Source organism: Leptosomus discolor, chromosome 8 (genome assembly GCF_034619465.1).
Source record: "Leptosomus discolor isolate bLepDis1 chromosome 8, bLepDis1.hap2, whole genome shotgun sequence".
NCBI classification, from domain to species: domain Eukaryota; kingdom Metazoa; phylum Chordata; class Aves; order Leptosomiformes; family Leptosomidae; genus Leptosomus; species Leptosomus discolor.
Genome location: NC_141398.1, coordinates 13,662,979 through 13,689,374, shown reverse-complemented (window position 1 = coordinate 13,689,374; position 26,396 = coordinate 13,662,979). Strand labels below are relative to the sequence as shown.

At 38.7% G+C, this 26,396-nt stretch overlaps 1 protein-coding gene across 3 annotated transcripts in view; it reads right to left on the bottom strand.

Annotated features, from left to right (window-relative positions):
• COBL (cordon-bleu WH2 repeat protein) overlaps positions 1–26,396 on the bottom strand; it is a 118,755-nt gene that overhangs the window by 23,049 nt on the left and 69,310 nt on the right. For 2 of the 3 annotated variants that reach the window (XM_086469174.1, XM_086469173.1), the window contains exons 9-10: positions 24,580–24,750; positions 1,378–1,690 (exon numbers count right to left, since the gene is read on the bottom strand). In XM_086469174.1, coding sequence (XP_086325300.1) covers positions 1,378–1,690; positions 24,580–24,750 — 484 coding nt within the window. The remainder of the gene's footprint in view (positions 1–1,377; positions 1,691–24,579; positions 24,751–26,396) is intronic. The other variant, XM_086469176.1, reaches the window with a different exon arrangement.

Genomic DNA, 26,396 nt, shown 5'->3' with positions numbered 1-26,396 from the left:
TTTCCCCTCAATGTGCAAATGTGTTTTCCTAACCAGTTTACATGGTGAATTTTGAGGAAAGTTGTGATTGCTTAGTTATGTTACAAGGCCCAATCTAAGCCTACCGAAATTAATGGATTGCTTTTTTGGATCAGGTCCGGAATGTTAATTGCAGTTACTACACTAGCCTATCCAATCCTCCAAACAGAGACTGCATCAGGACCTAAGAAACTGTAAAAGGACAAATCACGAGAAAAATGTATTGTTGAGCAAGTATCTAGGTGAGGCTTGACCTGGTCCCCATTGATATGGATGGACAGAGAAAAGTCCTGACATCATTCCAATAGGTTTAATACTGACTTTGGCCTAATTTATCCCTAATTTATCACCCACTGCTTGATCCAAGATGTTCTCTCTCAGAAATGCGTGGAAGGAAATAACTAGGTCACGATACATGCTCTTATGAAGGGGCTACAGATTAGCAGCTGAATGGAGAGACCAGAAAGCACAGACTTTGTGTCAACTGAGAATTCAGAGGAATTTCTGGCCCATGTCCCATGACTTTACAGCATCACACAGAGTGGATCCCTGTCAGCATTACCAGGCCACCCTCCTTGCTGGAGGCACAGCTTCCTATTTGGCCAGTTCGTATTTCCAAAGTCCTATAAATTTTGGGTTCCCTTTGCAGCCCTGCCACCAACTATGTGAGTTTTGGCAAACAAACAGTGTCAGAGTCACTCGTGCTGAAGGCAGTTTCTAGTTAAATTCCAGGTTCTCGCATTTTCTTGCAAAAACTGCAGGAAAATGTTCGTTTATTAAAATCAAACAAACAAACAAAAACAACAAAAAAAAGGAAATATGCCAAACGCCCGCCCCCCAAGGTATAACACCAGTGGAGATTAGCATTAGGTGAACATATATATGCATGCACACACCCACAAACCAATCCCCAGCATTCACTGAATACAATCCTTTTCCACCTGGCTTTCGGTGGATTGAATTTTTCCCATTTTATGAATTTTCCATTTTATGACCTGCATGTCATTTATCTAGATCAGTATACAGTAACAATTTAAGCACTTCATATGCTATCAGAACTACAAAATAAACCAAACTCTACCAAAATTATTTCAGACTTCTTGGAGAAATCAACTCCGGAGGGCAGCGGTCTTTTGCAAGAAATGTAACTACAAGTTCAAACAGACAAGTGACCTTTGCCTGTTGCTACAAGTATGCCACTGGAGGGGATCTGGCAGTGAGCTTTTCACTGGGAGGAGTCACTTGGCATTGGTACTGGTTTATGAAAGAGCAGAAGAAAGTAGAAGTTTTCTTAAATGATTCCCTACAAGGAGGACATGCAAGATATTTCCCGAGAGCTGACTGCAAATAAATTTTTACCTCTGTGGAGCACCGTCAGATCCCACGCTATCGCAGTAGGTGTTCTTTACAGGGCATGTCTCTGTGCCATACATTGCATCTGCCTCAGCTGAGTCCATGTAGCCATTGACCAGCTTGATGTCTCTCAACTTCATACTGTCATTTTGCGAATCCAAAGATACAATGTCAGACGGGGAGCTCACAACACCCGAGTCTTCCGTGGTGCCCTCAGATGCAAAACAGCTGCTTTCTGATGCTGTTTCTTCCACCTCTGATAGCTCCAGAACCGTGTCATCCACTACATAAACACTATCATGTGCAGGTCGCAGGCTCTCTAAATGAAACATAGCAAGGAAAGTTAGCTGAAAGTCATCAGTACATAAATCAAACACAGAGCTGGAAAAAACACATTAAATACGTTAGAAATAATAGGATGGAGCTCCATATTTATATATAGAATAAAGATGATTTGAAAAGCAACAAGAATTTTGTTCTTTGCTTCTACAAAGGCGGTTTGCTATGTCTGCCCTGCGGAATCAGGTTCCTCACTTTTACAAAGAAAAAACCTTCCAAGGGACAGTTTCTTGGGGAATTAGATCAACGTTTAAATGCTGTGGTGCAAGAAATCACTCCTGTTATTGCTTCTGACAACATAATCTCATTATTCCTCTTCCATGCTGCCAAATGAATCATGACATTTCCAATACGAAGTCTATACATGGTAAAAATGGGCAGCATTTCCCAGTCAGCACACTGAATTGGTAAACTAGATCTACTGCTGGGTGTCACTTTTTTAACCACCTTTCAATTTCCTATGCGTTAAGTGGGAGAGTAACAGTTGTTTCTTTTTCAAAGCATACAAAACCTACTAATAAGTCAACAGAAAAGCAGATGCTACCATGCTTAAAGCAGAACCTTTTCTAACATTTAGTCATTTATAAAGGAGATCAAGGGATATGCTCTTTGCATGTTTAACTCTATAAAAAGTTGCAAATTTTGAGAGAAGATTAGACACATTTTTTGTACTCTGCTTTAGTTTGGTTCCTATGAGCTATCTGGTTTTCGTTTGCTCTGGGTGTTGGTTTTTTTTTTGGTGAAAAATACAATTTTATTTCCCTTAAGAAATGTACAACTCTAGACTCCATCCTGCAATTACGCCACTACAGAAGAACTCCCAACAAGTCAATAATTTCAATGACTGAAACTGAGTGACTAAAGACAGAATCAAGCCCAAACACACTTCCTTTGATTAAAAGGAATCAATAAAGACTAATCTAAATGTTTAATTTGGAATTATAAGTGTGCTCCACTCTCTTCTTCAACCTCAGTAAGCAAAAGGAAGATGAAACAATAGTTTACGGTCTGATCCTGCAGACACTTGTGGTGGATGTTAATTACATGAGAAGTCTCAGGTCTACAAGCACGACTAAGATTAAATACACACTTCACTGGTTTTTAGGGTCAGAATCTACAACTTTCTGAAGCATGCATGAAGCTACAGCTCAATAAAAATTATCAACTGAGAGAAAAAATTCTGTATTACGTTGTATACACAGAAGTATTTTCTTTAAGTCAGAGAACTGAAAACAACTTTGTAAAAAATGTCATAGAAATAATTTTGTAAGGGTGTAGCTGAGCAGTGAAGCTTTGAGTAAAACTAAAATAAAATTCAAACCAATATTCTCCTTGATTGAGATTACAAGATGCCATTAAGTAGTGAAATTGATTTCTGACAGGAGAAGCAATAAAATTCACAGGGTAACAAATCATGATTAAAGTTTTAAGTGCTGTCAAGCATTGATATTAATGATGGAAGATGATCCAACTCTGTTGCGACTTTGGAAGGAATGTTACTTGATTTCTTTGACCTTATTTTCTATAACATTAGCTCTAGGTTCCAGATTTAATCGAAGAGATTGTTCCATCTAAAATTGGCAATTACAGGAACTAAGTGTGTGCCACTGAATGGATTAGAGTATGCTCATGACAGAACTACAGTTAGGAAAAAATTGACATGAAGGAGAAATATTAATAATATGACATTAAACACCAAATACTAAAACCCCACAAAAACAGACAGCAAACAAACAGGTAGGAGTATATGGCCTGCTTGGCTTTCAAACAAACAAACAAAATCCCCAGTAACAACCCACCACCAAAGCATTAGTAAAAACTACAATATATTAAAACCAGAACAAAGTAGGACAGCAAAGAAATCAACTTAAAGAGTGGAAATTGAAGAGTGGAAGCATGTGGGAAGATTTTGAAGTAATGCACAATGCAGTATATCTTGATGTAAAGAGACCTCTACATATATAACACAGGCCACATCTGTTGTCACCAGGATGCCATAAATGACCTCCACCCTACAGCTCGCACAGCAACTGACAACCAAGAACTTACTTCCAGTTCGTGACGTAAGGATGTCAGGCTTTTCCTCCCTAGCTGTCTCTCTCATTTCCTCATCCTCTTCTTACCTGCCTGCAACTATCTCCTGCCTCTTTCTGCTCAGGGATTCAGATCCTTTTGGTCACACAGCCCTACCCACTGTAGTAACAACAGTTGAGTCTCCCCGTGATGTGATTCAGCAAGGTGCTCTACGCAGGATCTCCATCCCCCAGCCCATTCTTCCCACACATTGACAAACAAAATGAAAACCAATTCTCTTATTATCAGGGACCATGTGCAAATCAATCCCTATCTGTTACATCAGGATCTCAGCAGCTGAATCATCCAGTCCAGCGTAAAAACCTCCTCATTAAACAGCAGTTTTATCCTAAAGCATGGAACTACAGAAAGGCGTCTTTCTATTCAACGATTAAATTCCCTGTGCTCATGCAAAACTAAAATGTCCCACTTTCTTCAAGCCTATCAGTTTGCCAAAGCACGTCCCTAATCTTTTATCTTCACCATTAATTTTTAACACAGTTAACACATGGCACTGAAAGGAGTTGCTGGCTGAGGCAAACCGTTTTGATTGCCACTACTACTTGTCTGAACATGAAGCACACACATAAAACACGACTGCTACAGTTCTGTGTCATGTTAACAACCTTGTTTCAGCTAAGAGCAGCAATAAACAGCCCTGTTTTAAAGTTTAGCCATCCTTGGAAGGATTAAGTAAGAATGTATTCCTCCTTCTATACGCTTGATTAAGTCTCCACTGGTGCAAACTGAAGATAGATGGGCATTACCGAGTAATGATACATGACATGAAAAAAGCCTTCCTTGACTTCACTGAGTTGTCTTGAACCCCCGAGTTGGAAAATACCTTTTAAAACTTTCTCATTCTACTAGGTAACCCGCAGTGGTAGATGTGATTTTGCCTTGTGATTTTTGCCTACTCTTTTCTCAGACGGAGTGCACATGCAGAAAACCACCACGTACTAAGCACAGTGTGATCATAACGATGGCAGCTACTGAGGTTATTTGCTGGTCAAATATAGAAAATTCTCAACATTTGTTTCTCTCTCCTCTGTCATGACACTAAGATTTCAATACGGGCTCTGATCTTCAAGACCTCATGTAGACGTATCCAGGTTAAAAGACAGAATATTCAGCAAGTACTTCAGGATTGGACACACAAATAACAATTGCCACAGATAACAGATGACTGAAACAATGCTGTACCTCAGAAGACTGTCTGCGTTTCCAAATATGTAACAATGCCAAGATCTTTTTTTCAGTAACATGTGACCCCATTCACAGGCTTCAGGTGGGGTGTGATACTGAAAGGGGTGTAGAACCTGGCCCGCGATTTCCAGGTCATACGTGGGGAAATCTCCATGGGACATCTCACCCACAAGTGGGGAAATTTCCGTGGGACATCTCACCCACAAGTGTCCCTCGATGCCCTGCGTTGCCGCTTACCTACGTCCTGCTCGAGGCTGTGGACTGTGCAAAGCCCAGGCGAGTGCCATACTAGGGATCTCCCCTGCTTAGCAGCAGCAGCGCTGTCGCTGCACAATTAGGTCAACCACAAGTTACAAAGGCTTTCTTGCAGGGGGGGACGGGCCTGGGGCGGGACGGGGACTGGGACGTCTGTTTGCAAGAATGCTGCCCGTGATCATCAAGAGGGAAAGAGGAGAGTAGCTCATCAGTAAAGAATGTGAGCTTCTTGTTTAACACAAAAGAGATCTTGTTGCTTTAATCTCAATAGGCTGTAAGTAATTAGGAAAACACTGAACTCCGAGTTTAGAGGAGTCATATCTGCACTGGTGCAGTTTGATATCGCATATATGTACACATTACTCATACAGAATGCCAATGATGGGGAGACAGATAAACCTCACCTGGTTTAAATGCTAATCAGCACTTTCAGAAGTGAAGCCTTAATTCGATAGGTGAAGACTACTATGGGTAAAATACACACTTCGATTACTACTATGAAAATAACTACTATGAAAATAACCACCACCAAATTTGAATGACATTAGCATCAGACCCAAGCGTTCAAAAGAGGCATATTCTACCCAGACTTACAAAATCAGTCACCAAAGCCCAAGCCATCACTGAGTCCAATGGGCACAGGGCATAAGTCTGTTAGACTGCAACTCTTTGCTAAGTGCTGTGACCTTCTGGTTTTACAGCACTGCTGGTGGTTTACTGTCACATTCAGTAACGTCAGAAACAGTATATCCAAAAGCATTTTTAAAGAGTTAACAGTTGATTTAACCCCTACAAGGTGAATAACCTGAACTTTGTAATGGTTTTAGAGGTGTAGAACTCCTCTAACTCCTCTGAGTTCTTGCTAAGAGGTTGGTAATTGTTTCCGAATTTCTTTCATCACTTGTTCCCGTTGCCAAAAAACTTTCTTTTCATGGACCAAAATTGCTTTGCTGTAGTTCAAATGATCTATTACAATGAACTTGTAAAAAGTATTACAAACTTCATGATGTTAAAGAATATTAATTCTTATAATGATCCCCAAATTACAACATAATTATTTCACTGACAGTACTTAAAACTTCTAGCAAAAGAAAGAAACACTGCTCTAATTCTTTGTACTGGCAGTAAAAAAGCTAGAGCATCACAAAAGACCAGTATTAAAGAAGTGTACATTTTTCCATACACTTGGAAGAAGGCTGTTGGAAGAAATGGGAAAAGAAAACATTTATTATATCAATGATTAACAGAGATTATGAAAATGGACAACACAGGATTATCTTAAAAGTTTTCACACAGGTACAATGCGTTCTGGTTACATTTTACTCATTTTGCTCATTAAACAAAAACTTGTACGTTGAGATAGGTGTTAAAAACCACTCAGTGAGCAGTTAAAGCAGAAGACAGAACGGGTGGACTTCTCTCTATTTATCGCAATCAAGACTGTTCTAATCTAATATGCTTCTCAGCATATTTGAGCCTACATGAATACTTCCATTTTTAAAAAATTAAAAGAAACAGAAAACAAATGACTAGTGTTACACATTAATAATAGCACGAAGGGAGTGGGAGAATGGATCGAGCTCCAAGGCACTTCTCTCCCAACTCCCGTGACTGCCCTACAGAAACTGAAGGTGAGGCCAGGAAATGCTGAGGTGAGGAACCATGCTCTGCAGCGCTAGCCTTCCTTCAGAATGAGAATGCAGAGAAGCTTAATGTTGGCTCAGTTCATTTAGGTCACAGAATCACAGAGTAATTTAATTTGGAAAGAACCTCTGGAGGTCACCTAGTTCAACTTCCTTCTCAAAGTAAGGCTAACTTCTAGCTTAGAAGAGGTTGCTCAGAACCTCGAGCAGCTGAGTTTCGAAAATCTCCAAGTGTCGAGACACCACAGCCTCTCTGGGAAATCACAAATCATTCCCTGGGTATTGTTTAAGGCTTCTGCCCATAAAGAATGGGGTTTTTTATGCCAAACTGAAAATATTGTAGCTGCAACTTGTCACTGTTGCAGTCTTATGCTTTTGCAGTGAATCTCTGAGAAAAGTCTGGCTCACTCTTCCTTCAGATGCAAGACAGCATTCAAATTCTCCTTACCCTTCTCTTCTGCAGGCTGAACAAGCCCTGTTGCCTCAGCACCTTCATGTACATTGTCATGTACATTGATGCCTTCTGCCAGATTCTGCTCTGCTCTGGTTTGTCAGTATCTTATTCCACAGAACTCAAAACTGAACCCACTTTTGGACAACGGACACAAATGTGGCTTCATGGCAGCCAAGTAAAGGGGAATAATCATTTCCCTTGATCTGCTAGCTATGCTCTTGCTAGTGCAACCCGGTTTGTGGTTAGTGCTTCATCACCGTAAGGGCACGTTGCTGACTCACACAGTCCCGCATGTGACTCCCAGTTCTCACATAATAAGGCATTTTCAGTCTCCTTCCTAGTCGTATGCCCCACGCTCATGTTTTCCAACAGGTTCTTTAATTGCAGTCATTCTTACTGCACAAAACCTGCAAACAGAAGTACATCCATTCTTTTACACACCAACCAATAATAAAAATTGAAAGACACAAACAACATGTCTCACCAGACATACCATCAGGAAGGTGCATATGGAATACTAGATATACCCTGTGAATCTTCAGCATTTACGCAATCAATCCCAAGCTAATAACAGTTACCCTAGCTACCTAAAGCTACTCTCGTACGATTGAAAAATAAATGTAATGTGGACTCATTTAACCTGCCTTACGAATTCGAGGCAGTTAAGCACTTCCCTTGAGGTTAAACCTGTCTGCTGTTAGTTGATATCACAACACAAAATTATTGTAACTTTTACAAAAGCTTTTTTGGCAGTGGTGTTTCCTACACCAAAGGCAATACAAGATAGGATCATGCCAGGGAGCAGAAACTGAAGAGTATTCCAGTCTCTCCATTGTTTTTTACATGTACAAGCAACTGAGAAGATCTGTGCACTAATGTTTGATTTTTCTTTCAAACCTATGCTGAAAATTATTGTGAAGTCTCTCAAAACAACACTAGGGAAGACTGTCTCTGGCTCTCAAAAGACTCAGAGGACACTACCACTTCAAGTAAATGACTGCCACCCTCTCCCATTTCAGACCTTTATTTTTACCATCTGCCAAATAAGCAAAGAAAGATTTCTGAACTAATGTAACACAGATTTTCAAACAGGGTAAAATTAACATATTGGACTTCATTATCCCCATTTCTTTCCCACAATCCTTTCTTCAATGACTTAAAAAGCATCATTGACCTCTGCAAAGCCCATCTGACCTAGAATGCTGCTGCTATTGCTAACTGCTTTTCATCCTGTCCTTTCTAGCACTCTCTTGAACCTACTAGCTCCTTGCTTTTATAAAAGCTTTGTTTGGATGCTTTGACAACTTTAGACCATAGCCAGTAACCAGCCTTCCTTATTTGAAGGGATCAGATGTTGCAAAAGCGACATGAAGATCAAAATGCTCTTTGACAGGAAAAGGATCATGTGTCAAAGTAGATCTGTCCTTGATTAACTGGAGAACATTGCCACTTGGCTGAGAGAAGGACAGATTTTAAAAAATGAGTCAGTAGTGTGAGTTGTTCATTTCCTGCTATGCACAATGAAGTATGATGGGGAGACTTTCACAACAGTTCCTGGTGTTCACTATCTGAGATTAACAGCAAGCTAGAATGACTCACAAGGTGCTTTCCTGGATCTAGTTGGTCCTTTACTTAGATGTGAGGAGAGGGGCAATGTGCCTAAACTGTGCAGATCAAAAAGACAATGAATCACCAGACAATGTAGGTTAGAGCAGCAGGATAACATGGAAATATATTTAAGAGCATATAATAGATTGCTTCAGACTTGCAGTTCATAAATCACCATGTGTAACACTGGTAACATGCTGTGATCAATAATGGGGCTCTTTGGAAGCCTTTGCAGGAAAGGAAAATCTAGATCTAAAACTAGAGATTGTCCAATATAGTGAGCCTGGCAAAGATATAAACCACTCTCCACATTTTGCTGGGAATTATTAGTCTTAAGTGATAGATTTTGGCAATCCGCATCCTTTACAGACGTGGTCAGCTTCCATTCAAGCACACTGCAGAATCTAAACAAATGGACTGTGAAGGTGGTTTTCATGAGCCACCTTAGAGAACACACTCTATAAAATCACTTGAAAAGTGTATGCAGCGTAACGATTAAAACCAGAAATGATTAGTGCATCTATGCAATAAACCAATGTTTTATTACGTGATTTTTAAGACCACAGAAAAAAGGCCATTTGCTCAACTTTTCTTTTTAAACTTCACCATCTCTCCTATCATTTCATTTTCTTCCTTAGTTTGTCTGTTAACAATTCCACAAAATCTCTACTACAGTTTCGTATTTCTAGCATAATCCAGGAGAAAAACATACAACACTTTTGCATTGTAATTATATCTTCCTTCCCCAGAGACTAGCCACCAGCAAACTTGACGAAGAAAAGACAAAAAACCCCAACCCTAAACCAAACACACACACACCTGTGGGATTTAAGAGCTCTTTCTGTAGAACAGAGACACCATCCCACTCACAGTTGTGTATTTATTTCTGATTAAAAGTGATTTAAAAGTTAGGAAGCATGGAAGAGAATCAGGTCAATCTGTAATAAGCTATTACTGAAACCATTAGGTAATACACACATAAAAATAAAACATTTTGAACAGTTGCTTGCTATTTATGGGGACAAAGTATACTTGCCTTGGGCATACAAGCACTTCTATGGAGAACTGCTGCACAAATGAGAAAATGTACTTTTAGCACCTTCCTAACAATGCAGACTTACTAGGCAGTAATGGCAACAAATACTGGTTTTGTTCAATACCAAAAGCTGAGAGTGGAACGCCAAGCTGGAGTAGTGGTTAACAAAATGGGATTTCATCACTCTTGCAGATTTTTTTCTTATCCATCCTCACAGCACCTCAGTACATTCAGATCTGTGATGTTGCCCTTCCGTTTCCCAATCAGTGCATTCATCATTTTCCCTTACATCACCTTCTATCTTTGTATAGGATACTATCTATAGTATCATCTGAAGTCAGACAGAGCCCTGAGAAAATTAAATGTTTCATGCAGAAACCACCTGTCCAACTTACAATTAGGACAGCACAAAACAACTCCATTTAATTGGCCAAAACATGCTTCAGCCAAACCACCAATAATGTAAATACCTTCACAGAAGATTTTCAACAACTAGCTCCAAATTTAGATATGAAAATAGTTTCATACACCTCTGTGCTATAGAAACACAAAGCTCTACTCTGACCTCTTTTGATGTACATTAACTGACTCCTCTTGGACCTCCTGATCAATGGAATACCTGCCTCCCTCTCCCAAGTTCAAACAACAGGCTTTTCAATACACTGTGGCTGGAGGCTTACTTTGGCAATTACATTTCCAGAAATATTTTAACTCAGAAGAGCATGTTTCTTTTCTGAGTTTAGCTACTATACATTTTACTGCACATTCTCACTCAATTACTCTGCTATCATGTTTCTTGTAGCTGTAAGATGTCCACTGATGTCAACAAAAGCCTATACCTGGAGAGACACTGGTTGGAGCACTTGAACACTTCTCACTACTGACTTTTTTGCCTTCTGAAACTACCCACTAAATTAATCTTGCAGAGAACAAAAGTGAGGACCAGAGTACGCTACGTATCTCCCTGGAGATTTTGTGCGATAACCTCTATGGGGTCATTGTACCATTTTCAAAGGTTATTTCCTAGGCACTCTGAAGACCAGACTCCCATCCTGGGATGAGGGCAAATCAGGGGCAGTGAGGCCACGACAGTGCATGCCGAGTGCACTCACCACCTAACACTGCCAGGCACCCTGGAGCTATGCTAGCTGCAAAGAGCCACAGACACACTGCAGAAGCCCATAAAGGCAACTGGTTGTATAGAAGGACGGCAAGAGAAAGACTTCTCTTCCAGCAACACAGACACAGCCAAGAAATCACTGCATGAGGCAAGAATCAAATGGAGGCTATCAGGAACTACACTTCAGGCTCTAGCCATGAGGTTACCTTTTTCAGCTGTGCATACTGAAGCTCTCCTTGGGAGCCTAGTAAGGAGGGGAATATTGGACAGGTAGAAATCAAAGTGCTCACAGAAGAGCTCTGTTGTCATGCCACTGCTCCTCTTTGACAGCAGATGGACTAGATCAGATTATTTCAGACATAAGTAGAGATGGGAATACTTAAGTCAGAGCTGAATTTGGCCCACTCTTTCATAGTCCTCTTGTGAAGTCAATTATCTCATCAATTGCACTTTGCCCTGAGGCTCTCTTTCCCTATTAACTTGAAATACCAGGAGGAAGAAATGCAAACATGCAAGAGTGGTAACTGGATGTTATGCCCTGTAATGATTTGTGGATAGTAAAATGTTAGTGGCAGTGTCATCTCTGGTGCTATGGTGAACAGTAGCCTGATGCAAGAAATAGGTCATCATCTGAACACCCACTTGGAATAAATTTTCCCCTTTCATACTTCGCACTGCTAGTATCAGATCCTGCTTCCACTTCAGCAGTTGGTTTTGCCATTGACTTCAATGGGAGCAGGATCCGACCGCTCACTGATTAAAATGCAAAGCTGCCAGATATCTCCTGCATTGGATGAATCCCCACAGGGAAAATTTGTCTGCATTTTTATTCATGTGAAGCATTTTAAGGCTTTCATTTACACAGTTCATTCAATAATAATGCACACGCTGTATAATGGGGTACCTGATTAAGCATGCTTAAGTGCTTTGCTGGAGCAGGGCCATTTCTAGATTTTGAAGGTTCACTATGATCATGCCCTCAAAACAGACAAGCTAGTTTGGGGAATTTTTCACCTGAGTTTATGGGCTTAATTAGGATCAGCACAAAAGGTCATTTTTCCTATGGGAAATTTGGAAATGTCTTTGAGTTTCTTTCTTTTTAGCCTTTGAGTTCCTACAGAAATTAGGTTAAGAAGGTCATACTGTTGTAGGTTTATGAGTCTGTCTATGAAACCCTTCAGTAATTTTTAAACTGGCTGCCAACTTCTCCTGAATCAGGAAGGATAACAGTCTAAAGTTCAGCTCCAAAAGTTTCATGAAGAGGTGGAAGGACAGAGCAAGGAGACTTTCCTCATATACGTGTTGACATAAAAGCTCATTCTCTATTATCTACCAGGGATACCTGAGGGAAGGATGCTATGAACAACAGCAAACCTTCAATCCAGAGTGCGGTGAGGTTTAGATATCAAACAACTGAGTCATTAATGCAGAGGTCCAAAAGAAATGCTCAAGGAATTACTTGATGAGGTCTGGGGGCGGAGAAGAAGAAAAGAAATAAGGAAGAAAAAAAAAAAAAAAAAAAAAAAAAGGAAAAATTCTCACATCCTAACAGCCATTTTGGTTTTGAAAAGCAAGAAGTTGAAGCTTCTGGGATTTTCTCCTCTATCTATTGTTCCATTTTTAATCTATTATTATCCCTTTATTATCCTCTTTCTTTCCCCTTCTTTTCCCTAAATAAAGAAGTAAAAGAAAAAAAGAAAAAAGGCACCTCCCCATTTAAACTCCAAAGAACAAGTTAATTTTGTTTTCCTAAAAACACTACAGAAAGATGGTGTTTGGAAAAATTTTTAGCAGGTGTGACTGGCCACTGCTTCACTTTGTACAGTACAGTTTGTACAGTAATGCTCAAACATTATCTTCATTCTCCTCATTGCTCATAATTTCAGCATGAGATTATAAAACTCTCCTCTAGAGAGAGAGTGGTCCCTATCAGACCAGCACAGAATCAGGCTGGTGGTTTGTTATTACTCTTCATGCTACAGCATGGAAGTTCAAAGATTTCTGTCTCCATTGCTTTCAGTCTGCTAATTTTCTCACAGGCATTAATTTAAATCCATGGAAAAACGGCAAGGAGCTTCCCTGTGCAAGGGGTTTTTGTGTAAAAAATGCAAACAATACATTGACAAAGCCTTGTATTATGAACAGTGGCATGTATTTAATGTACCCTAAAAGTGAAGAAAAGCCTTTTTATACAATCTGTGTCCTTTGTAAGAGCAGACTGAAGACAAATGATTTTATTTGAGGAACATCTGAATCCCATTGATTAGCTTCATGAATACAGAACAGGAAAGCTGCCAGGTACAAAGGAAGCTGGGCATGTCCACAAGGGAGTGGAGCAAACAAGCAAATTACAGTATATGCATGCTTTCTGTCTTTTGCTTGTTTGTTTGGTTTTTAGGAAATGTTTTCATTTGGACAACTTGGACACTTAAACCTCTACGTTTCTTTAACTGACTGGTCAGTTAATCAGCACATTGTTCTCATTTTCTGAAAGTAAGCAGAGAAGGGTTTTCAAAGTAAAAAACCAAATCTTAAATTATAAATAATCAATAAAATGTTCACATATGTTAAGTTTAATTGAAAGAAGATTTCTTCTGGAAAAAAAAAAAAAATCTTTCCTCTCTTGGAGGAGAAAGTGGGATAAGTTTTACCTGGTAAAAAGAATCATGTCACTCTTGAGCACTGATTTAATATGTCAGAGAGACTGACAGTACCCAAAAAGGGTTTCAGAATAAAACCAAAATATCAATGCACTTGTGCAACAGTCCCCAAAATAGTACCTGCTTCAGAAACATCAAGAATTGATACAGGCTGGCCCTTCTACAGCCCTAGGCAGTCCACTGTGAGGCTTTCTGTAGAGCAAGTCAAGTATAAGCATCTGTTCAGCTTATAAATGCTCCGACTCTTATGAGTAAAAGACAAGTAAAGAAAGTACTTACCTTGAATTTAAAGCCAGTAGATTAGTTTTCCTTACAGTCTTTATAATGCTTACATAATTCTTCATAATTCTTATAATTTAAGAAGTATAAGAATTCTTGGATTCCTACATTCAAGTCTTGACTATTACACCCATAGACACACTTTAGAAATAGAACTGTTGCACACTTTCACTTAGTTAAAAAAATGTTGAAAATAATTCTCCATAAATTTTCATGTTTTCATAAACTGAAAAAAATATTTTCCCCTTTAGTTTTTAACTTCTTGTCAAGTGAAAAAATGGAGGAAAGAAAAAATCATGGGAGAGAAAGGAAGAAAAATGCTAACCTAATTGTTTTAAAAATCAGATATCAATAATAATTTTCACTAGATGCCTGAAGTGAAAAAATTAGCTGTTTTGTTTGCTTGCTCTAACAAGTAAGTAGATACTCCCCTACCAGTCCTTCACTGTTTAGGGGAGGTTACCATATATTTAGCAAATTTACTTTCACTTTTTAATCACAATAGTGTTAAAAGAAAAAAAAAATCACATTTGTCTGTCACAGTCCTCTTTCTCATTCTTTCCTCAGTCTTCTTTTATTTTAGGTCTTTGTCCTCCATTACACCCCACCTTTGCTCATGGTACAGTAGGTTGGAAAGTAATTCTTTTGTCCATGCCAGGAACCAATTATGGAATCCACAAAAGGAGCTGACAAAAGAGACTCTGTCTCTGCTCGCAGCCTTTTGCTCCCTCAGGCCCTAAAACCCAGAAGTGAATGTGCATGGCCAGAATTCTCAGTTTCTTAGAAGAAAGCAAGCAGGCATTTTAGTCAAGTGTTTACTGACTTAGAAGTGGTAATAGGCAAAGCTGAGTATGAGCATCTCTAAGGATGGACAGGCACTTTGGTATGGGTATTATCACCTGCCTGGAAAAAAAGAATAAAAAAATTTTCAACAGTTTGCTTTCCGTAGCTCCCTGTACGTTGCCTGCATTTGAATCAGTAGGCTCTTGCATTAGAAATTTCAACGCCATTTCACATATCAACCTTCCAGTTTGATTTGGCCCATCCCTAGTGTGCAAATCAAACATAATTTTAAATTCACACCCAGGATTAAAGTTCTCACACACTTACACCACCTGTATGTATTTGGCTGGACACAGATGTTTAGTTCGGCTTGTTAGTGATAAAGCATAAGTCTCTAGTTGTGATGATTTCTTTATATTCCAGTGTTCAAGTACAATAGAGTATGCTTAAGATGCCCCTCAATTATTAAAGGTACAGCTCACATAATTAAACTGCTCTTATTTTGACTGAGGAAGAGGAAAACAGGGAATTTGGTTTCACTTAGAATAAACATTCACAGTTTATCCACAGACCACTTGGATTGCAGAACCGGTCTGCAAGGGAATTAGAAGAGAAATGTCTTTACATTTAGTCAGGAGGGGAAATGTGAAGCTAAGGTTTATTCCACACTCTATGAAATAGGTAAATGACCAGCCAAAAACCTAAATATCAGGAAATGAGGCTAGAAAGACTATTCGATTCACTGGAGTCCAGTCCCATACTTAATGTAACCAGAAAATACTTTGTTAAAGTCAAAGGAATTGTGCTGTCTTACAGTAGGACTGACTTCTGGCTCAAAATCTGCAAAATCACAGGTATTATTTCCAATACAAGCAGGCAGCAGAGCGAATGAGTAAGGGAATACAAAATAACTCCTTTCCAACTGGTGTTAACTTTACCCAGGACTGAGTCTCCTTCTTCAGAACTTTCTTAAGGCATGAGGAAAATGAAGCAGATCTGGTGACCCAAATTTACCATTTTCTTATTAGAACTGAACAGGAAAAAAAAATGTCTTTCATTTTTAAGGAATATTCATGGGATATAAAGAACTCAGTAGTTGATATCTATTCGGTATGTTATCAGCTTCTAAAGTAGTTCATTCTTGCCACTGGGCTGGATCCTTTCAACAGTCCTTTACCACTTGAAGTCAGCATCACAGAAGAATATGTAATAAACAAGGAATAAAGCATCTGATTCTTGCACAGAAAAATACAAGATCACCTTCCCCCTTCTCCATCTCAGCAAAAATCTCAGCAGAGTTTAGTACATGTAAGCTCTTCTGGATAAAGAATTAATTATGTCACTTTTTGTCCTGTCAACTTATGAATTTTAACAGAGAACTTCTCTGGCCATACGGGTGCTATACAGAAGCTTATCTGCATACTATACATGAGATACCTGAGTAAGAAGTGTGTAAACAGTGACGGCAAGTTTGTCTCACTGTCCTTGAGGGGGGAGTTCATAGTTTTGCAATGACATTAGAAAACAACATGGCTGTAATTTTCGAGGGATGGAATAAGTTACATTCTGTCTTCTAAAATAACATGTATTTTAGTATGGAAAGTTAAATGGTGCCTGCTGCATGCACTAAATATATATTGAGAGTCATGGTAGTGACTGGAAGCCAAGTTTGGAAGACAGAACTGCCCTCTTACACACACATGCACAGACCAGCTCTCCCAAAGAGGCAGTTTTTTACTGAGATGGAACAATAAAGAGGGCTTAAAGTAGCTGTAAACATAACTGATGAGGGTAAGAGAATCATGACCACAGAGTTTACTTTACAAATGCAGACTATAAGGACAGATGATGGGCATATGATAGATTGCATTGTCACATGTTTAATAAATAAATGCATCATAGGCCTTTGTAAGTCATCATGCAATTTGGACTGGATGATTTCTCAACCTATCGCTCTCCCTTGGCACTTATTTGAGTAGACTAGATGCCACAAACGGAAAGCTTTAAACAGTTCCAGTTAAAAAAGAACAAAAAGAGAAATATTTCCTTTTCCTTTTAATATATTTAGAATATTCTCTCCACATTTTACCTGCCCAGAATAAGTTTCAGTTCTGGCCTAGTAGCAAATTTTCTAAACATAAAACCAGAATGAGTTCAAAGTTTAGTATTCTACAGCTGCTCAGTGAGAAAGACAACATCCATTTAAATCCTCAAAGACTTCAATCCTAAAGAAAAAAAAAAAAAAAAAAAAAGAGAGCATTACATGTAGAAAAGACATTTAAGGACATTTGGAGAGTCTCTGAATCCCAGATTTTAGTCTCTGAATGACTGAATTGCTGGTAATGAAGTCATTTGTCTGTGAAACAGGATGGATACTAAAGCAATCTGCTCATGCTTTTAAAATGCTAAACCTCAAGCTGATCAACCTTTCTAGCAGAACCTGTCTTTCTATGTTGGCACTAAACCTGACCTACTCCTATGCACTTGTTCTCAAGCACATACACCAGCCATATGCACTAACTTCCACACCTTGGACACAGCTGCCATATATATACAGGCAATATCTACGCAATATAATAACCAACTTAATATGCCACCACCCTCTGCAAGAATGCCTAGAGTAAAAATCTAAGCTTACATCTGGAAGATGCCCTCACAGTGGCATCACCTGCAAATATGACTTTACCTTCACTTTCCTATTTGTGATGAAATTGATTAAAAAAAATCTAGAAAAAATTTATTTTTCTTTTCAGTTGCTGAACAAAACAGCTCAGTAAACTAAGTTTAATTTTAGGGCACTCTTAAAGAACTGAAAATCCTTTTATAAGTATGGTATCTATTAGCTCAAAATTCATCTTTAGCATTACCCTTACTTGCCACCTACTGCAGATATGTGACAACATCGGCTCCCTCTGGTGGTCAACGTAAGAAAGTTTTATATGGCCACTCGGTAAAATCTGTGCACCAGGAAGCTTTATCTGTTTCGAATTCACTGGGCTTCGTAGGGGTTGAGCACGTTCATCAGGTATCAGAATGGGTTTAATCATAAATTATACATCTGTCCTTATTTCCTAAGAGCACTGAATGTCACTGACACTGGAACTGTAATACTGGAATTTGTTTTGATTTATAAGCTTTCTATGCATTTACTTGTCCTCCTGAAAGGGGTCAATAATATTTTCCAACTTTTTTTTTTTTTAAATTTGTTTTTCACCTCAGACATCTTACCATGAAGGACATTGAGCAATGCTGCTTGCTAATGCAGATAAATCATGAATATATTAAATGTGTTTCTTACTAACTCTGGTAAGAGCAACTTCTCCATGTCATTCTCACTACACTATTAATGTCTCCATGGTTAAAATAGAAGGAGTAAAACCAAGTCAATGCCCTTTCATATCATCGCTAACCTAAGACTCCATCACACTGACTTAAAACGACATTTCTTCCTCTCATTGAAAATGACAGAAAAACTCTCATTCTCTTCCAGAAGCCAAATTGAGGTGACATTAGAAATCCCGGGTCGAAGCCTGGAACAAGCAGGGATTCCCCAACTGTGCCTCGGCACTGAGCTGGTGCTCATGAATCAAACTTCCAGCAAGTTCACGTTCCCATAATCACACTTTGCTTAAACACTTCACCCCCTTGCATACACACTATTAATGAATTAACAGTTGTGAAATGGGAGTATCTATACAATTCCACTGAATAGATCTGGATTTAATGAGTGTCACTGAAAGTTCTTTCCCACACTGTATATTGTAATGGGAGGTTTTAAGCATGCTGTAGTATAATTTCTTACAATTAGGACGATTTCTTGTAAAGATGCAGCAACTTTTCTTCTTTTTTTAAAGTTCTGTTTAATACTATGTATGTACCTGGTACTTACGAAAATGTAAGAAACAAAGGATATGAGCTAGCATAAGCAAGGAAATTTTTTTTTAAATCTGGAAAGGCAGAGCTGGCTAGCTTAAACTGGTCATTAAAATACTTTACATAGGAATTTCACACAAAATGTTAATTCCCACAAACATATTTTTAAAGGCAAACTGTGAATTTTAATTAAAAAAAAAGTAAATTAAGGGTAAGTAATGAACTTTTTGAGTTTTCACCCACAGCTTTTAAGAGTTTGAGCAGACTACCTGAAAAGAGACAGCTTTCCACAGCAAACTTGTCAGCTATGTGGAAAGGGGTCATAGCTGTATTTGTTCAAAGCAAGGAAACTTTTTCATCGGAAATGCAATTTTCTTGAAAACTCCAGCCTCCTTTAAGCTAAACCAGTGCCAATGCAAGGAACTGCTTTTACAATATACTGTACTTCTACATCATACTCAATACAGAAAGCTTTCTTTCACCACTTCACTATTCCATTTTTATACTAGTCTGACCTCCATGGGGCATGTAACTCTATGGAGTTACAAATAGGATGTAAATAGAGTAATGAGAATGGGTACATTACATTCTTAATCTTCATATTGTGAACACATACTTTTTTTTATTTAAGAGAAGACTTACAATTAAACCTTTGTCCTGTCTTAAGAAGCTATTACAAAGTACCTGGCAGTGCAGACAGTTCAATTCTACTCCACTTTTATTAGAAGACCCTTAGGGTATTCAGTATACTTTCGGAAGCGTCACTTAAAACTTATTAACTACATGTCATATCTGTATTAAAAACCGTCAAAACCCTTTTCAGTCATGCTTCACATTATCTGTAGGAATGCTTTGCTTTCTTATTCTCCACTTTGCCTACCTGGAAAGGATTCAAGATGAACATGATTATTTGCTTGAGGGTAAAGCAATAATTTTTCATCATTTAAATTAGAGTTATGTATTGCAACTCACTCATTTAAATAACACAAATGTCTTAAATCACAGTACATGTGAGGTCAGAATAGTTCTGGGTGTGTGCACCGCTGCAACTCATAAAACCTACGTTTATAGTTCAGAACGATTAAAAATACACATCTTATGGGCTGTTCACATGAAGAACTTTCTTCAGTGCAAAGAAGTTTTTGGTAAGTACAATCCTATAGCTGATATTTTAATTATACCCCACTGACTATTCCTAGTACAACTGTAAAAAGGAGACTTGTGGAACAAGATTTATCTTGAGCAAACAGTGTTTGCATCTTTTGTTACAGAAATAGAACACACACCTTGATTTCCATAGGACGTCTCCAGCATCAAGATAAAAATTACTCATACTAAGCAGCAGGATGAAAGCAGAAGTAAAGCCTATGAATCAGTGCATTTGGTACTGGTTCTTAGTATTCATTTTAGGCCCCTTATAGATCCACAGATCTTTCTGTTTCTTTTTTTTCTCAGCAGCTTGATTGATAGCCAAGATACAGAAAGAATCTTGCACTTCAACTCGACTAGCCATGCCCAGTTGTAGTTTTGTTCCAAATGAACAAAATATGCCATGAAGGAAAGACAGAATATATTAGAGAGTGTAAAATGGTATACCTGGCCTAACAGAAAACAATGAAAAATGTTTTTAGGAATTTTTCATTAAATCTTTAGACAGTATTGAAAGTAAGACACCCTGTCCCAAAAACACACTCTTTGAAAACATCAAATCAAATTAAAACATGGCTCAAAATAAAGAGAATCTTTTGAAAAAGAACTGACAAACGTATGGATAATCTTTCTGAGGCTGATATGTAGATTTATGTAACACAGCATTCGGTTCTGGAGCATACGTCTCACAAATGAGTATGAACCACAGCCAAAAGTAATCAATAGTAATTAAAAGAGAATGTGCGAGTTCAAAAAGAAAGGAAGCCAAAATCTCAGTCAGAAAAAGAGGTTCTTTTCCAGCAGGGAGGAAGGAAGGCAACAGAAGAATCAGGGTAGCAGAGGCAACAGGAGGTTCAGAGGTATGAAGGTCATAGGAAGAGGCAAGGTCTGTCAGACGCGCTTTGTATATGAAGGGAATGATGCACAACAGTAAACTGTTGGGGGAAAAGAGTAAAAGGATAAAATTATAAATATTGTGTAGATCAGACAGCAGAATGGCTAGCATGCTTAGTAACATTAAAGAATCAGACGCCCAAAGCAGGTGTAGGAGTGTAGGCACATGTACTAAAATTTGGAATCCCACAGACGCTCTGAGACTAACTCCCTGGGTTCATGTATAAGCTAACTCAATCCCAACAGCACAACACCTACTGATATGCAGCATGTCTACGGATTCTGCTTTACTTGGCTCGAATTTTAATTCTCCAGAAGGAACAAGATAGATGATGTTGGAGATTCAACTTTATTCATTAGCCTCAGATCAGGCTGGATGAGTAAGAGGAGTGATGGTGGTACAAGCCTCCTAAGTCATGCTTGCAAGTTTTCTTCCTTTAAAGACCATCTCTAAGAAAGAAAAGGCTGGGTCACTTGACAGATGCCTTCAGAGGCAGTGCGCTATGACAGGCCAGCAAAATTCCCTACTCAGCAGCCTGCAGTTCTCAATGAATTTGGAAACTCATTGTATGAAAATGTAGTTTCCTCTCTGTGAGTTTCTCTACCTATTTTTGCTTCAAGTTAACAACGTCCAACAGTTAGAGAGTATCCCTAAAGACTGTGAAGGACTAAACACACATCTAAGGTGAAAGAAAAAATATGATCAAATTGTTTGTGAAGCTGTCATAGCATTTGCCAAGTGGCTTGTGTTACCTGCTAAGGTATTAATGATACAATGAAAAACATTAAAAAATTACATATAGGGACAAGGCTCCTTTCCGTTCTCCTTGTTCCTTAAAAGTAACTTGGTGTTATCCATCCACCAGTAGTACACGTCATCTATAAAAAATAACTGGGAAATTCTTATACCCACTGCTTCATCCCTTTCAAACTTTCTGGTTAAGTGATGGTCGATTGTTTTGATCTATAGTTAAAAACAAAGATGTATTCAAAACATGATTTCATTTCTTTAAAGACAGAACGCTTTCAAAATTTAAAAATCAATCAGCTGTCAAGCTCTTACCCAATGTGAACCCTGAGTTCACTAGTACTTTATCCAGTGTCAGAGTGTAAGAATTTAACTTCAGGATCTCACTCTACAAGAAAGTGAATTGTTTACTCTTTTTCAAACAGCTTTTAACTTTTTTACTGCATTTCTTAGTGATAGTTCATAACAAGCCAAATAAAAGGCTAACCATGGAGGTTCACAGGAATATTGCATTTATTCTAATGAGCTAGCTGAAAACATTTCAAGGTAGCATGTTTTAGTTGCTTGTCTAGGTGCTGCAGTCTCAATATGTGCATCCTTTACCTGAGATAAGTAGCACAGAGCTTATATTGAGCCATTTATCGAGAACTCCACAAGCTATGGGACACAACCAAACATCATGCAACAGAGGTGACATCTCCACTTCTACATTCCCAAAGCGCAGTCAATCTTAGAATCACGGGCCATGAACAATCTGATTAGTAAGATAAGGAAGGAGAAAGGATCCCATAAACATATCATCTCAGACATGCACACAACATGCGGCTAAGGGTCCACCAGACCAAAAGTTAAGAAGAAAGGTCATGTAATGAGAATAAAAATACTAAAGAGCAAAAACTTGAGGAACAATTGTACTCTTGTTCGTTGAAGACATTCTTACCATTAGAGTCAGAAAAGCCCAACTGTCTCGCTAAAGGCCCTATTCATGAATGACACTCCACGTAAGTCTGGAAAACTCCATGAAGAGTGATTACTACCATCCTCGTGAAATGAAAATTCCTCAACGTGGGTTTCCCAGAGCACAACGGAACAACCGTGTGTTTGCTGGGAAGGAATGAGGGGTGAGGCATGGTGCCCCACAGACAGTGGCAGATCGTAAGGAACAAGAATTTAAACTCCACACGATCACAGAATTTTAATTTCTGAATGGGAATCTCATCCTGTAAAAGACAAACTGCTGCTGACAGTCGCTCTTGCTCACCAAAGGAAGACCACAATCCTCATCAGAGACAGCTGTTTTGAGAGTGATTTCAGAACAAATATGCTTTTCATCAATAGCTGGCATCAGCAGCTTATCCTCCTTCTCACCCTGTTCTATGAGAAAAAATATTTACTGAGGTTAGAGCTAGGAAGATTGAAAATTTTATTCTTTGAATCTACCTCCGAAGTCCTATTCGCACTGCTTGAGGCATTCTCAGGCAATAAAAAACATCATTGCAAAACTCTGTTCTTATACCGCTCCATCGCTACAGTATCTAAGCACCTTTCTGAATGGCATTAGGCAATATAATTAGCATGTCATACATGCTCCTTTCTCTCATGAGTACATCTATACGTATTTCTCTCGTGTAAATCTATACACTCATCTTTATCTAGGTAGAGCACAGCATAATTATAAAGCTAAACTTGTCCCTCTCCAACACTGATGCTTTAAGTCTCAAATAAATGCCCACTAAGCACTATGCTTTTGCTCTCAGTAAACTGAGGATAATATAAGCTCATGTTATATTTCCATGTACAAGCTTAATCAAATCCTTTTGGCTGGGATATTGTGTTTGTTTAAGAGCAAATGATCAGGCTGATAAAATCAGAGCTGCATTGATTAAAGGGTATTTGATCACCAAGGTAGGTCAGGAAAGCATTGCAAAATAACAGTGGTAGAAACTCAAATGAAGCAGAAATATTAATGTGAAGAAGGCCACAATGGATTTTTAATAAAGAAAACATTGTAGGCAAGTTGATGGTATCTAGCAACAAAAAAAAAAAGATTGTAAGTATGATAACAATTTCTGTTAATATGCTTGTAAAAACGAATTAGGGTTAATCCTCAGTAAGATTCAGGTTTTCTGTTAGCATGGATGTCCTTAATTTCCTTCTCTCCCCCCCAATAAAACTTGTCAATCTCTATTTCCTCAGCACAGATGTGAAACATAATGCTTTAGATTTAGCTGGTATCCAATAGCAAACACACTAACGTTAATGTATCAGAGTAACTACTACCTTCAGAACAATTTTGATAAAGAACGGTTAGGAGACACCCTCCTAACCTTCAAAGGAAGTGTGTCCATAACGTGGATGCCATAACGTGCAGAGCTTTGCTGCCTTTACAGGATCTACATGGGCGTGCAGGGCAAGCCCACAGGGAACATAATACATGATCAAAGACTTGGATTGTGTACAAAGATTTAAAGACAGTTGATGGATAAGCATTAAAAAGTAGCATGAAAACATGCTTTTCACAAATACACAAGGATGTGGAAAATATTGTATTTCTTTGTCTGATAACTGTTATACCCCAAGGAGAAAAGCACTATCCAGAGATGGCAAGGAAGATGTACCCATTAAGACAGGAAAACCTTGAACAATATACAGCTGTAAATGGTTTAATTTTCCTAAGGGAGACACCCTTCAGTTTTCAACCTGGACTGACAGATCTATTGACTCTCACAGGAACTTGTCTCTGGAGAGACAGAAGAAATGTTAGTACAGAAAAACAAACATAGAGCATTAATACAAGACAACAGATTTTTGCTTCCAGCTGCACAAAGCCACAATGTTTAATGGTTGTTTTTAAATGTTTCTATACAATGGCCAGGTATCATCTGCAAAACTGTCTCCAAACAAGTGTTTTGTTTATTTTGTGTTAATTCGTTACACTGCATTGGGCATTTTAAAAGACAACAGGCTGGAAAAAAGGGAAAAAACAGACATATATGTCTAGAGAGCAGAGAGGAAAGTCTGGAAAAGATACCCTTGAGAGTAATCATCAAAGGAGCGGAAATGAAAATACATATATTTTTAAACATACGTTTAGGTACCAGCTCTGTTGGTGCTGTAACATCTGCTTCTCTGTAACAGACTGTTGGATCCACAATGTCTCTGTCAGGAGGAGGGTAAGGTGGGGGCGGGGGTATCACTAACTGGGGTGGACCACGAGTGGAGCCTCTAGGAGGCTTTTGTGGCACCTGCCGTCCATCACCTACAGGGGGATCAATTGACTAGTTACTTCATTGCAAGATAACGATTGTTCCGTTTATTGCTATTTTTTAAACACACATTGATTTTCCCTTACCTGCATCCAAAGCCTCTCTGGATCTAATTCTGCTCTTATCTACCCCCAAATAATTAAGGGGGAAGGACAAGCTAGGTTTCTCTTAAACCAACAGCAATGGGACCAGAATTGATCCCAGCACATACATGTACGTCACAACTAAGAGTTAAATTCTCCAGTTTTGGCAGACGCAAGTAAAGAGAAAAAAAAAATTCATTAAAAATATACATTTAAAAAAGCTATGTAAGGAAAAGTGAAAAATGTGTTTTATTTTTATCTTCCTAGGTGCCAAACTGCCTGAATTTGTTGACCTCTACAATACTTTACGTGACTATTTTCCTGATGCTTTGAGAGAAAGAGGAAGATGCCTCAGGTCGGTATTTTGAAGTAAGTATCTTGACAGGCTTTTCTTTTCTTTTTCTGAGTAGGTTTTTTATTATTTTGACATTGTGGAGAAGCAGATGATTAAGTTGTTTTTTTGCAAAACAGTGTTTTAAGCTACCAAAGGAAATGCTCATAATTTTGGCTGGGGGCTTATTTCAATATTATGTGCAATAACTAAATAAATATGTGCAACTTTGCACTATACTCTATTAACCATTTGCAATGTTAAAAAGCTGCTGCCAGTTTGTAGTGTGCAGACCAGGAGCTGCTGCAACTTGGAAAGTCCTTAGAGGCTGAAAGTGCACTGAGGAACCACGACTACCTGCTCATTTGGCTCTCATACCCTGCCTTAAGCATCTGCTGTGGTCATTGCTGAGGACAGATTTTGGCAGAGACGGACCTCTGGTCTGATCCGTTCTGATCATTCCTATACTACTCGGCTCATGCTCTGGTGCTGCTGAGAAAGGAAGTAGCACCGAGAGGGAGGGAAAAAAAGATTAAACCATTATGATTTTCTACTTAAGAGGCACTAGCTTTCAGAGATTCAAGACACAATTTAATGCTGGCAAAAGTGCAGACCCTTTTTTACTGCTTTGAGAAAACTGGACATGATACTTTGGGGTCACAGCAAGTGATTCAATACTGAATACCGGAGTGAATTTGCCAGTTTGAGAATATTTTTGATAACTTTGATTCATGTGGCTAACTTGGGAGATACATAGACAGCTTTAATCCTTTTTCCATCATGTGTCTGCCTATTTCTTGCAGCATGTTTTTCCCCTCAGTACAGTCTTGCTTTTTTCACAGCTTTTCTCTCTTGCTTTCAGAGCCATCTGTGCATTCTCATCGTTCTCTTGCAAGGGCTCCGAAGAGAGGCTATTTTACCAACCTTTCCTTGCTGTAACATTTTTTCGTGTTAATGAACGCATTCATTCAAGAAAAGTAGCAGAAAATGAAAAGCACTGAAGACAGGGCTACTGTGGGACAAGTTCTTTGTCAGTGTAAAATAATAAGGCTCCATTAAAGTAAACGATACCGCAGAATCCTACATCAGCAGAGTCTGGCCAGCAAGCCCTTATGTACACAGAACTGAACGGACTAGAAGTGGCTCTGCTCTGCTTTATTTCATTTGTAACATCCCAAGCGGTGATACAAAATAAAATGAACACTTATAAAAAGTTAAAGCACCA